The 12,248-nt window shown below is 34.6% G+C and overlaps 1 protein-coding gene across 11 annotated transcripts in view; it reads left to right on the top strand.

The window, feature by feature from the left end:
- ATM (ATM serine/threonine kinase) overlaps positions 1-12,248 on the top strand; it is an 87,314-nt gene that overhangs the window by 41,032 nt on the left and 34,034 nt on the right. For all 11 annotated transcript variants that reach the window (XR_012040471.1, XR_012040473.1, XR_012040470.1 and 8 more), the window contains exons 33-43: positions 1,211-1,306; positions 2,722-2,893; positions 3,327-3,468; positions 4,116-4,292; positions 4,702-4,876; positions 8,185-8,272; positions 8,639-8,794; positions 9,725-9,833; positions 10,626-10,714; positions 10,810-10,912; positions 11,980-12,128. Coding sequence is in view for 7 of the 11 variants with exons in the window: in XM_072850582.1 (XP_072706683.1) it covers positions 1,211-1,306; positions 2,722-2,893; positions 3,327-3,468; positions 4,116-4,292; positions 4,702-4,876; positions 8,185-8,272; positions 8,639-8,794; positions 9,725-9,833; positions 10,626-10,714; positions 10,810-10,912; positions 11,980-12,128 (1,456 nt within the window). In the remaining 4 variants the exon portion in view is untranslated. The remainder of the gene's footprint in view (positions 1-1,210; positions 1,307-2,721; positions 2,894-3,326; positions 3,469-4,115; positions 4,293-4,701; positions 4,877-8,184; positions 8,273-8,638; positions 8,795-9,724; positions 9,834-10,625; positions 10,715-10,809; positions 10,913-11,979; positions 12,129-12,248) is intronic.

Genomic DNA, 12,248 nt, shown 5'->3' with positions numbered 1-12,248 from the left:
ATTTACCACTTTTATCGCAGTACAAGAACAGATTAAATTATCTGGCAGCAGTTATACAAGAGAAACCACACATTTTTTCAAACAAAATAAATACAGCATGGAACTTACTGCCACTTATTGTGGAGATCAGAAGCATAATGGACCTTAAAAGGAGTTAGAATTATCTCATAGAGATTATTAGGTATGAAGGTCTGCTCAGAAATCCCCAATCTGCTGACTGGCAAAACATGAGAAGAAATACTTACTCTTCTCTGTTGGAGGCGGGCTAGCAGGCTTGATGGGCCTGTTGCCTTGATTTTGCCTTATACTAAAAGTCTATTAAGCACTTCCAAATAACTTTATTTTTATTAATATTAGTAGTAGTTCAGGTGTTAAAAAGAAGTAAAAAACCAGTTATTGATAAAGGCTATAAAACTGTATGCTGAAAGATAACATTTAAGAAATATCTACTGCAGTTCGGCCACATGTGTATTCATTTTTATAAAAATGTCAACAAGCACAGAGCCCAATTCCAGGTTTCCATTCCAATCAACAGGGTAGCAGGATTTTTTTTAGAGAAAATACTGCTTTTATTTTTTTTACATTGACAAATCATCTCATTTTTTCCTCAACCTTGTTCCTGGAAACAACAAAAACATTTTGTTTGGAATGTTTATTTTAAAAAAAGACCTCAAGCAGGCAGCAAATATGTAAGGAAATATCCATCTCGAGAGTTTATAATTTGGGAAAATTAATTAGGCAACTGAAAGCTAGTCCAATTATGTGAAATTCCTGGCAGAAAGCCATGTTTTGGGATATTTCTTGGGTTTGGATTTAGAACAGAATGATGATCTTAGCTTAAGTGCTGTCAGTGGAGTCACATAGTATGACTTCACTGTTTCAGATAACATTCTTACACTAACTTATGCTAATATTTCATGTATTTAAATGTCATTTCTACATCAAAACACTGAAAACAATAGCATTTATGTATTCTAGTTTTGAGGATTCTTTGGCATAGTAAAATGCCTAGAAGTTTTTTCAAGACCAGATGAATAAGAAAAATTAATAAATTTTTTAATGTACTGTTTAATATCAACTTGCTTCAACATTAATAATGCATGTTGACATTTGTAGATAAAAGATACTAAAGCAGTGTTTTCTTCTAATATGTTCATATTACAAATACACAATGACATTTTTGGGGTTTATTTTTCTTTCTGAATGATAGAAAAGCCAGAAGATTCTGTAGTCGTGAAATTGGTGGTGAGCTTACTGCAGCTGTCCAAGATGGCAGTTAACCATACAGGTGAAAAAGCAGTGCTGGGTAAGTTAAGTAGTCTCGCAGGCATCCTAGGGCTGTCATTGCAAACCCCAGGTTGAAACTATGACCGTTCTCAATGTTTCTTCCCACTGCTATTTTGCATTTGCTGCCAGAGGTAGCCATCAGGAATGTTAAAATGGGTGATATGTCGTCTTTTCAGTCACTGTAGCTTACAGCTTTGACTAATAACTTAAGTTGTTATCAGTTTAGACCCTGGTCTCTTCTATACTCAATAGAGAGTTATCTGCTGTTACATGGGTCACTTTATTAGGTTGAAAAATAGTAAGAAAAACTGAAGAGAACTTATCTGAAAATTCGAAAGGCGTGTCTTAGTGGACATTAAAATAGTTGTTCTCCATCTTAAAGCCTCTTCTGTATTATTAAAATTATTCTCACCATTTAGATTGAGCACCTGATTAATGTTTGATCCAAAACACCAAAGCTAAAATCCCCTCTTCCCCAAGTAGGGAGTACCTCCATGAAGGTGATGTTTGCTGAAATTAGATGTCTAAACTAGACAGAAACACAAGAAATGAGAACATTTGCCTTAATATATTTTTTGTCTAAAATACTAATAACTGATAATTACAAATGCTGAGCAATTGAAACTCACATTGACTTCAGTATGATACATTCTTCAGCACCTCTGTGAGCTGTAAGTTTCAGCCTTTTCTGCATTGTGTTTCCTTAGATGATTTGTTAAATTTAGTTCAAAACACAACCTGTATATCTTCAGTCTGTTCTTTATTTGCTCTGGTGGTTAAAACAACGTTGTAGAAAATTGAGGCATTTTCAAGACACATGCCAAGTATGAAGAGCAGGGAAATAGATTTTGGTTTCTTTCTGAGGAACGTTAACATCCCTTTTGTAAAACTATTTTCAAGGTCAATTTTGGTTTGTTTTTTCTTATAGGTAGTAATGGATTTTTATAAAATATTTTGTCTAGAAAGCAAATGAGGAACACATTGTTACATCATGTTATGTAAAATGTAGCTTAATTCTTATTGAGTTTACAGGCTACTGTTTGTTTTCACAGGCTGTTTTTATTTATCATACCCTTAGGGAATGAAAATGAGTGTCTCTTAGTGGCTGTGATTCTGACCTTTTGCACTTACCTGTTTCTGACACAAGCAAAAATAAGATCCATATCTGATTTTAAACTGCAAAATCCAGAGCCATAGGCACTCCTAGAAAATTGAGTTAGAAAACATAACTGTATTATTTATGAGTCTTAAGCTGCAAAATTTGTATACATGTAATTTTAATTATAAAGTTCCTCAAGTGATTATTTATAAATGTTTGCAGCTTTTTACCCCATAATAATCTCAGTTCTGAAAGTAGTTTATATTAATTGCAAGTTTTTAGGGTGAGACCTTCTTTTAGTGTGCATAAGACTATAAAATTACCTGCATTTGCAGAGGCTGTTGGAAGTTGCTTGGGAGAAATAGGTCCTATGGATTTCTCCACCATAGCTCTTCAGCGTGCTGAAAATGCACTGGATTCTAAAGCAGTGGACTTACTTGAAGATAGAAAACTTCAGTGGGTCTTCATAGTGTTAACTCAAATAAATATTGCTTTAACAGATAATTGGTGAGTATACTTATTTATTTAATTTATTTAGTTCAAAGCTTAATAGGAGCCATTAAGTTGTATGTTGTTCAAATCACCTCAGAGTAACACTCTGAAAGTGTTAGTAACACCTGTTAATGTCCAACCATGTGCTTCTTCAAGGCTCAGATTACTTATCCAGACAAGCTTGATGTTTCCTAGAAATCCTCTAGTTGGACTCGAGCCAGAGAGTCTCTTCTGTGCTGTAGAGGATAGCAGTGCTGTGGAGTAAATACTGAGGCTTTACTTTATAATAAAATACGCGATGGCATATCCTAGTCCAAAATTTTCTGATTTGATGCACATGTTGTTAGATTATGGAATTATTTGTCTTGCATGTTTATAAAGGTGATTTTGAAAATAAAATATCTGAATAAAATTAATAATAATGATGTTGTGTATGTTATTCTTTCAGTATTGATGTTAGAGCTGCTGCTGTTTCCTCTTTGAAAAACATATTAGCCACTGAGTCTGGCAGTGAATTTTGGGAAGTTTATAAAAATAAAGCTGATCCCATGTTAATCTACCTACACCCTTTCAGAATGTCTAGGAAAAAGGTACTTCTTCTGATACACCTTATTTATTTGGCATATGGGGTAGAGAAAAAATAAAAATATATATATTTTTAAAAAAGTAAATTTGAAAATATTTTTGAGATAGGCTTTGATGAAAGCAAAATTTGTACTTTTCATCAGTCTGATTGCAAATGTGATTGCTTTTGTACATCTGTTTCTCCTTTCTGTTTCAGCATTTGTGGCTTCTTCACACAGGAAATTACCAATTTGACATTAGAAGGCTGTGTACTTTCATTATTAGACAGACAATTTTTTATTACCTACTCGGTAATCTAATACATTCTTTCTCAAGATTCCAGTATCATTTTATGCAAAAACTTAGTGGAAAATATGTCAGAAAAAAAGGTGCATAATTAACCATAAATCAGATATTTCCTAATTTTCAAACCTTTGATTTGTAAACTAAATGTGTCTAATGTGGCCTTGTTGATATTATCAGTAAAATTTCATTTTTAATACTTTCAGATTTCCTTGGAAAATTTTATATTTACATGAACAAAATTGATATTGTCAATCAATTAAAGCACAGTTAATATTTAATATGTTTTAATCTGTGCAGATTGCAGTGTATATTTTTAAATGCCTTAGAATTTGTTTGTATTTGCGATATATATATATTTTCCTTCTAGTTTTTTGTAGTACCTGCTAATGATACGGAGGCTTCTTTAGAAACTTTGGATGACACAAACCTGTGGATTCCTCTGGGAGAAAGTCATGAGACCTGGATCAAGCGCCTAACGAGTTCCATACTGGACAGTGGAGGTGTTCAAAATGAAGTTCTCCAGTTAATGAAGCCGCTATGTGAGGTGAGCTAAATTATACGTATGTGTATATATATATATATATGTATGTGTGCTGTGATGCACAAAAATATATGACTACTCATCTTGATAGCAAATAGTAATTTCTGCTATTAAGTTACTACTTTTTCTTAACAGTAATTCAGATCCTTCGTAGTCAGATATTGTAGATACCCATAAAATACACTCTTGAAATACAAGATTTGAGAGGTAATTGTAAACATAGATAAACTTTATATGACTGCTTTAACTGAATGCCAGCATAGCCGTATTGAGTGGTTTACATTTTTCATATTACATGTTCTTTCTCAGGCATTACATGTTAGTTTTAGTAGTTGTCAGTTTGGTTATAACCTGAGAAAGAAAGGCTTTTGGTTGTTTTTCTTAGCAGCTGCTGTGCATGATTGTTTTCTAGGTGAAAACAGGCTTGTGTCAAACTTTGCTTCCATACCTGATTCATGATATCCTTCTTCATGACTCAGATGAATCTTGGAGAAATCTTTTGTCAGTTCATATCCAGAAGTTTTTTACAGCCTGTTGCAGATTTGCCTCATCTAGTAGATCTACTACACCTCCAAATTCTGATTCAGGTAATGTCATAATACTCTTGTTTCAGCTGAAGGAGTGATTCTGGTTGTGAAAAAATTATCTTCTGACATCAAACGTATGATGTGCACTTGTAGGCAGACAGAATTTTAGAAGCTTCTGTCCAATTGTTTGATGTTTTTCAGTGGAGATACCTGTGATTTTGAAGCTGTTCATTGGCAGCACCCAGGTAGTTTCTTCTGTATAGCTTCTTTCCTCATTCACAACTGGATAACGTTTATTACTTGCTGAATTTAGATGTGATCCAATGTTGTGTGCTGCAAGACTGAATCTTGGACTGTCTCTTAAAATGACTAATTGGCAGTTGAATTCCTCTCTTACTCAAACAAGAGTGATTAAAGGCAGTTTTCACCTGGATTTTCCCCTTGGAAAAAAGACTAACCTTTGCTTTAGTTTCTCCCTAATGTTAGTAATGGTCTCCCTATACATTCAAAAGACCTGTTCCATTCCAGCAGAAAGAAAGGAAGTTGTAACCAAAAGAACTGCAGCTGAGTATGAGTAATGCAGTAAGTTCCATTAAAAACAAAACACCTTCTAATCAAGCTGGCTGGTATCCTTTCCAATTAGATTGTGGTTGAAGTTAGCAGAAATCTGTGTAAAAAATAAGATCTTTGTTATTAGACTACGGGAATGGTACATGCACTTATTTTCAGGAGCTGAAATAACGTATTTCTTTTATTTGTGCATGTCCCTTAACACAAATACAGTAACTTCAGGTTAATATTTTTTTGTGCTGTAGCTACTCTGCTATATCTTCCAACTCCTTCTTCAGTGACAAATCACCAAAGGGATGAGTCTGTACAATGTCTTGCAGTCTCTTTACAGGCAAGTCATGCAAGCTTCAGGTTGCCAGAGAGGTAAAGGAACCCTTAGTATTGCAGTTTGTACTAAGAGTGGTGTAAATAAGCCTAATGATACTAGGTGTATTTTAAGGTACTTTTTATAGACGCTGACTAACCTGGCCAGAAAGACTAGGGCAATATTCTTTCACATTTTTAAAGTCAGGTAACAAGCTGTTCCCACAATCCAGATATTTTTATTATTGTCCCACTTTGTAAGGTAGAAAAGGATTAACAATTTCCTATTTCCTTCCTGTAAGTAGCCTGGGAAACTGCTGCACAAATTTATCTCAGACATACAGAGTAACCCAAAATGTTCTGTGAAAGATATGAAGGGATTTTTCTAAGTTTTATGAACTCGCAGTTACTTCAGTGACACCAATGAGCAAATGATAAGGCCTCTTCAAACATTGTGATTCTATGCAAGGGATCTTACTGAGCAATAAGAGCAAAATAAAGGACATGTAAAAGTTTTAAATGGAGTTCTTCAGATGAAAGACTGTCCTGGTACAAAAAAAAAACCCCATGAAGTAGCACACAGCTCATTGTCTATGTAGTTGTTTAGAGATAAACTGGAGGTGCGCTGGTCAACAGAGCAAAGAGAGGTTAATTCCAAAGTTGGAATGATAGAACATCAGCAGTATTCAAAACAAAAATTTTAAACATCTGGTGACTACCAGTTTCTTCAAGGAGAAACTCTTACCCTATCAAAACGAGGAGAAGAATCTTCCTAGAAAACCTAGATAAATTTCATTCCGATCCATCAGGATCCAAACTCTGGCAAAGACCAAGCAAGAAGACATGAGACAGTTGAGTGCTTCTGAACAAGAGTCTTCCTGTTGGTCCATTTTGACATGCAAGTTCTAGGAATTGGCTGTTAATCTTGGCAATTTAAAGCATAAATAGTGTGAACATCGTGCCAATCTCTGCCTGAGAAACCAAACCTAATGATAAATTGCCAACTGCTTGACAAGAGTCAGACCCACCAAACTAAATGAAGAATATTTTGGACTTAGAAACTAAATGAAGGACAAAAATGAAGAATATTTTGGACTTAGTGCATGTCAGTCTGGCCAGAATCATGTCAGTTGAATCTATTATTTTGCAGAAGAGATGTCATTTTTTGTTGAATTAATCTTTCAAAATACATGTTCAGTTATTTCTCCTTAGAATTTAGAATTTCTATCAGATACCATGAAAAAACAGACACCATTTTTGTTTTCTGTCTGTCAGCTTCTTGTTAGCAAGTATGAACACCATGCTGATAGGTTATAGTTACCATTATAGTCATTTGGTCTGTTGTTTAACAAATCCTGAAGAATAACTTTTTTCTTCCAGTTTTCTTGGCCAGTGTCTTTTCCTTCCCCTGACTTGTTCATACTTTCTGGTACCCAAATATAACTCATTCAGAAATTTTCAATTATTCATCTGATCAAATTACGAAAGAAGAAGTAGCAGTTTCTGTGGGGCGTTGACTGTACAGTGCTAACAGAATGGACCCTGCCTGTGAGACGCTATGTCTACATTTGCAAGTAGTGCAGCACATGGGAATGGATCTGGAAAGCAAAATGTCATGGTGCATTAGGAACTGAGAGTCAGATGTCCCCACTGTATGTCTTTTGAAAGTTAAGCATGTGGGAGATGACTTACAAAGAAGGAGTTGGTGTTCCTTCTGTAAGATCTTTGGTAGCAGTGGAAAGTAAGTGTTCTTAATTTCTGTTTGTTGGAACACACGAAATGCCCAGATACTTCTTTTTTTATGTGGCTTTTGCTTTCTTTAGGGGAAATTTCTAGTTCTGCATCTTACTGTAGTGTAGTACTAATCAAACCTTTGCTTATGCTTTCCCTATTTCTTGTTTCTTGTAATTTATAAACTAAAAATGTCCAGAAAAATGAAAAAATTATTAGCCCAATGACCAGAACACAACCTGTAGCCATCTGATTTTTTTTTTTTAATTCAGAAGCAAGGCATGGAAATATAAATTCTTTAAAAGTAAGTGTCTGTGTGTGGGAGATAGTGTTTTTTGTATAAGCATACACACTCTATAAAATCTACAGTAAAGCTACTAATAAGTATTTCTGTGGCTTTGGAATAACTTTATATGGCTCAAGCCTAAGGAAAGAGGTCTGTTATGGAGCTTTGTGCAATGATGTTGGATCATCTCTGAATTCTATAAGAAGAAATAGAATCCACAAATGATTAATGCAAAGATAATTTGATGAAGAAAATTGCAGTATAAACTACTGTGATGTCACTAACATAATGTTAGTGGGAACATTAACATAAGGAGGGGAAGTATGTTTTGTGACAAACTATTAATTTGATTTTGGAAATGCCGTCCAAGGAAGTTTTTAGTTATTTTCTTGAGTACAAAGTACACCTTTTTATTTTGTAAATGGATATGTTATGACAAAAGTTCATTATATTCTTTCTTTTGAAATATACATCCCAGAGCAAGAAACCCATAATTTTAGAAGTTTGGATAAAGTATCTCGCCGAGCCATGCTTGCTGTTGTTGATTACTTAAGAAGACAAAAGAGGTGAATTATAGCTTTCCAAAATGTTGCTTTAATTATGACTGTTCTAAGATCTGTTGACGCTCTGGATTAAGGAAGAAGGATGTAGTAGGGAACATGTCAGTTAAAAGAACGAAGATATAGTAGTGACCTTGCATTTGTTACTGAAATGATATGCCTAGCCTTAAAGGGTTCTAACTATGCTGAAGGGGTTTTCTAAAAACTTTTTGTCTGATAAACTTTTTGTCTGATAAACTTTTTGTGCTATGAGTTTTGGGAGGGCTAAGATAAAATTAGCCTTTGGAAGGCTTTATAGTTAGATTGGATTCATTTTGTTTAATGTTAGCGAGAAGGTCTGTTACAGCAATATTGAAGTTTCTATTTAATCAGATCTGTTTCAGGTACAGTTTTTGATGACAGCTTCTGGCTAGATCTGAATTATCTTGAGGTTGCTATAGCAGCACAGTCTTGTGCTGCTCACTTCACAGCCTTGCTCTACGCAGAAATCTACGCAGACAAGATAAATATAGACAAACAGCAAGAAAGGTACAAGTCTTGAGGAATGCAGTTTCTTGACATTTCTGGTAAAATGGATCGTTTTATGTGTCCCACTAGGGTTTTGTTACATGAAAAGTCAAGGAAACTTTAAAAAAAATCCTTAGGTGTATGTATTGACCTGGAAAATACTTATGCCAGTCCTTGACTGTGGTCCCAAACTTGCTAGTTTGCTAGCTGTGACACACTCAAAATAGCGTCATTTTGACTTCTAACCAGAAAGTTTTCTTAGTAGTGTGTGTTCTGGAGAAACTTGACTGAAACTATTGCTTCTGAATACTAAAATGTATTGAATCTGACTTTCTAAATTAAACACTTTTCAGATTCTATTTTGCATAATTAATAGTGTGCTAGTGGTTAAATTATAGCCAGAAGTGAATAAAGGGGAGAAAGAAACCACAGAATGATGACCAGAATTGTGCGGATAGAGCTGAATGATCATTGTAGAAGGAGTTTTCTTCTATAATGGACAATTATCTTTGTCTTCTTTGTCTAGCAAGATCAAAATACGGAACTAGTTTACTAGCTTCATTTTGGCAACAAGTAACACTAAGGCAGTGAATGTATAACACAAGTATGGTTGTAAGCGTATATATTACGTAGTTGCTTTTATTCTTTCCCAGAAGAGACCATTCTTGCTTCAGACATTCACAAAAATGATTTAATAAAAGATTAGACATTACAAAGGGGCATTTTTTTTCTCTGAAAAAACACCTTGATGTTGAAATCCCTTGATATTCTCAGTTCAGCTGATCACTTTGTCATTCTGGTGGAGAGCCGTTTTGAATAACCTGGGGATGTGACAGGCCTAGTCTTGCATTTGGTGTTTGTGCCCCTTACTTCTTAAGTGGTGTTTCAGAATTTCTTTAGTTCTGTGTATGAAATTTCATTTAACTTTACCAGTTGAAACATTTCTTTTAGGTCGTCTTCTAAAGCAGCTAAGAGTTTGACACTTGGAGAAGAAAGTCAAAGAACAACTATTACTATTTTGAGTGAAAAAAGTAAAGAAGAAACTGGCATAAGTTTACAGGTACATGTGTTTGCTTCATAATCTGAAAGCAAACCTTCTCATATAATTACAGTTAACAGTAGGTTTCATCTGAGCTTAAGGGAGATCTAGTTAAACTTCAAAAACTGTATTTGAAAGTTCTCCTCATGCTCTAATTCAAAGTGAACCCAATGGCCTTGCTGGACAAGTTCAACTGAGTATTTATTCACCTGAAACATTCACATTAAACACCTTTAAATTGCAGCAAAGCACACTTTGTTCCCCAAAAGAGCTGACCTCATGGTGGTAACCAGCCAAGTATTTTTCAGTTTGTTTTGTCAGAGATATATGTTCATTAAAAATCAGCAAGTGATGTAGCAAGTTGTAATAATCAAAACCAAAGTAGTATTATCTCCTACAAGTTTGTTTGGTGCATAAAATCTGATTCAGTAGCCTTGTCTAAGTTACTTTTTTCCATAGTTCTTTATTCCAGAACTGTGCTTGCATATCTTTAAAATGCATTGCTTATCTGGTATGTCTGATACTCATTCAGTACTACTGTCTTTTGCTTTTCAACCAGTCCACCTAAGGCCCAGTGCTGTTTTTTTAATAACTTGGCAGAGAAGTTAGGTAGTCCTGAAGAGTTTTGCTAGACTACAAAACTTTTCTTCCTGTCATGATAGCAGGCTCAAATACCGCATAAAGGAAAATTGAGCAATGATAAAAACATATTAAGTGGAAGGACTTGTATTTATAAACTTACATGATATGTATAAAACTCACTTGAACTGATTCCAAAAGAGGTAATTCTTCATTTTATGGCACATCTTCTAGGACCTTCTCATGGACATATATAGAAGCATTGGAGAACCTGACAGTCTCTATGGCTGCGGTGGAGGAAGAATGTTACAGCCATTAGCACGGTATAATTTATTAATGTTCTTATGTTCTTTAAAGTCATTGCTTTCATTTATTAGTAAGGAACTTAAATTGAAAACTTCTTGTTAACTTACAACAGGATAAGAACGTATGAGCATGAAGCAGTATGGGAGAAAGCCCTTGTAACATATGACCTTGAGGCAAGCCTCTCTCCATCTACTCGCCAGGCAGGAATAATAGAGGTGATTTTATTTTATAATAGGAAATGAATGTCGGAATTGATATCCATCATACTGAGAGTTATTTGTAGTAAATGCAAAATTGTTTTAGTACTAAAAGAGATCTCTGGTCATCAAGTCTAGCCCACTGTCATAGGCATCCAAACTGTGTAATATAAGACAACTCAATATTTGTCCTGAAAACATTAAGGCTTCTAGTCCTCTTGTCACTCACCTGTAATCCCTATCTTGGGTAATGAATTTTGTGAAATATTTTTAAAAAAATAGATTTAATTTTATACAGAATTTGGCCAGCTCCTAAAATGACAAAATATAAAAAGTAATGTAATTGGTTATTTTTGCCATCTCATTCTTTAAACCTCTCCATTATGGCAACTATCTTACTGAAACTGTGGTATTTCTGATAAAAGAAATAAATAGAATTGATGTTGTCTTATTTTGATCCCTTAAAAATATGTTGCTTTTTTAGCCTAAAAATGTTTACATCAGTTCTGTAATAACATAGCACAGGTATATCTGTGTTTCCCCTCACTTCATTTTCCTATGGTACTTTTCCTACCCCAAATTATTTAGTATCATTGTTAAAATTCAGTTGTGTTTCTCCTTCATAATGGCTGCACACATAACCTGCGTAAGTGGTCACAATTATAAAGTCATTATGGTCTTCAAACGGATAGGAGTTTAGGAGTTATAGGAAACTTTTTCGAATCCCCACCAGAAAAAAGAGTTCATTAAGAAGTAAAACCGGTTTTGGCTTACTACCTAGGAATGATGGAATGGAGAAATGTGATCGGATAGTTAATTTGAAACACGACATGGAAATTCATTTCAAAGAATGCCAGCCACAGTAGTAATGAAACCGTTTTTCCGGGGTTGCAGGTATCAATAGTGTGATTAGTAGTCTTACTAAAAAGTTTTCATCTTATATAGTGCTGAGTTTAGAAATACTTGTGGTTCTGCCTTACCCACAAAGGCTTCTTTGTTTCCAAAGGTAAAACAAAGCCTTTTAAAAGGCCAGTTCAGTTTATTAAAGGAGGAAAACCAACTTTCAGTAATTTTGTTAATTCCAGGCTTTGCAGAATTTTGGGCTTTGCCACACTCTTTCCATGTATTTAAAAGGACTGGAACATGAAAACACTGAGTGGTGTGCAGAACTACGGGAAATACGCTACCAGGCAGCATGGAGGAATATGCAGTGGGGCCGCATCTCTTCTGTCAAGTAAACTGACTAACTTTTTTGCTAGTTCTTTAAGTGAAAAGCAATGGTTTCAGTTCCAAGCAAAAAGATTACATTAGAATATAATTTCTATGAAGCAGGTCACCTAATTTATCTTAATCA

Source organism: Ciconia boyciana, chromosome 1, assembly GCF_034638445.1.
Source record: "Ciconia boyciana chromosome 1, ASM3463844v1, whole genome shotgun sequence".
Taxonomy (NCBI): domain Eukaryota; kingdom Metazoa; phylum Chordata; class Aves; order Ciconiiformes; family Ciconiidae; genus Ciconia; species Ciconia boyciana.
Note: the sequence above shows the minus strand (reverse complement) of the source record. Positions and strands in the feature narration are given on the sequence as shown.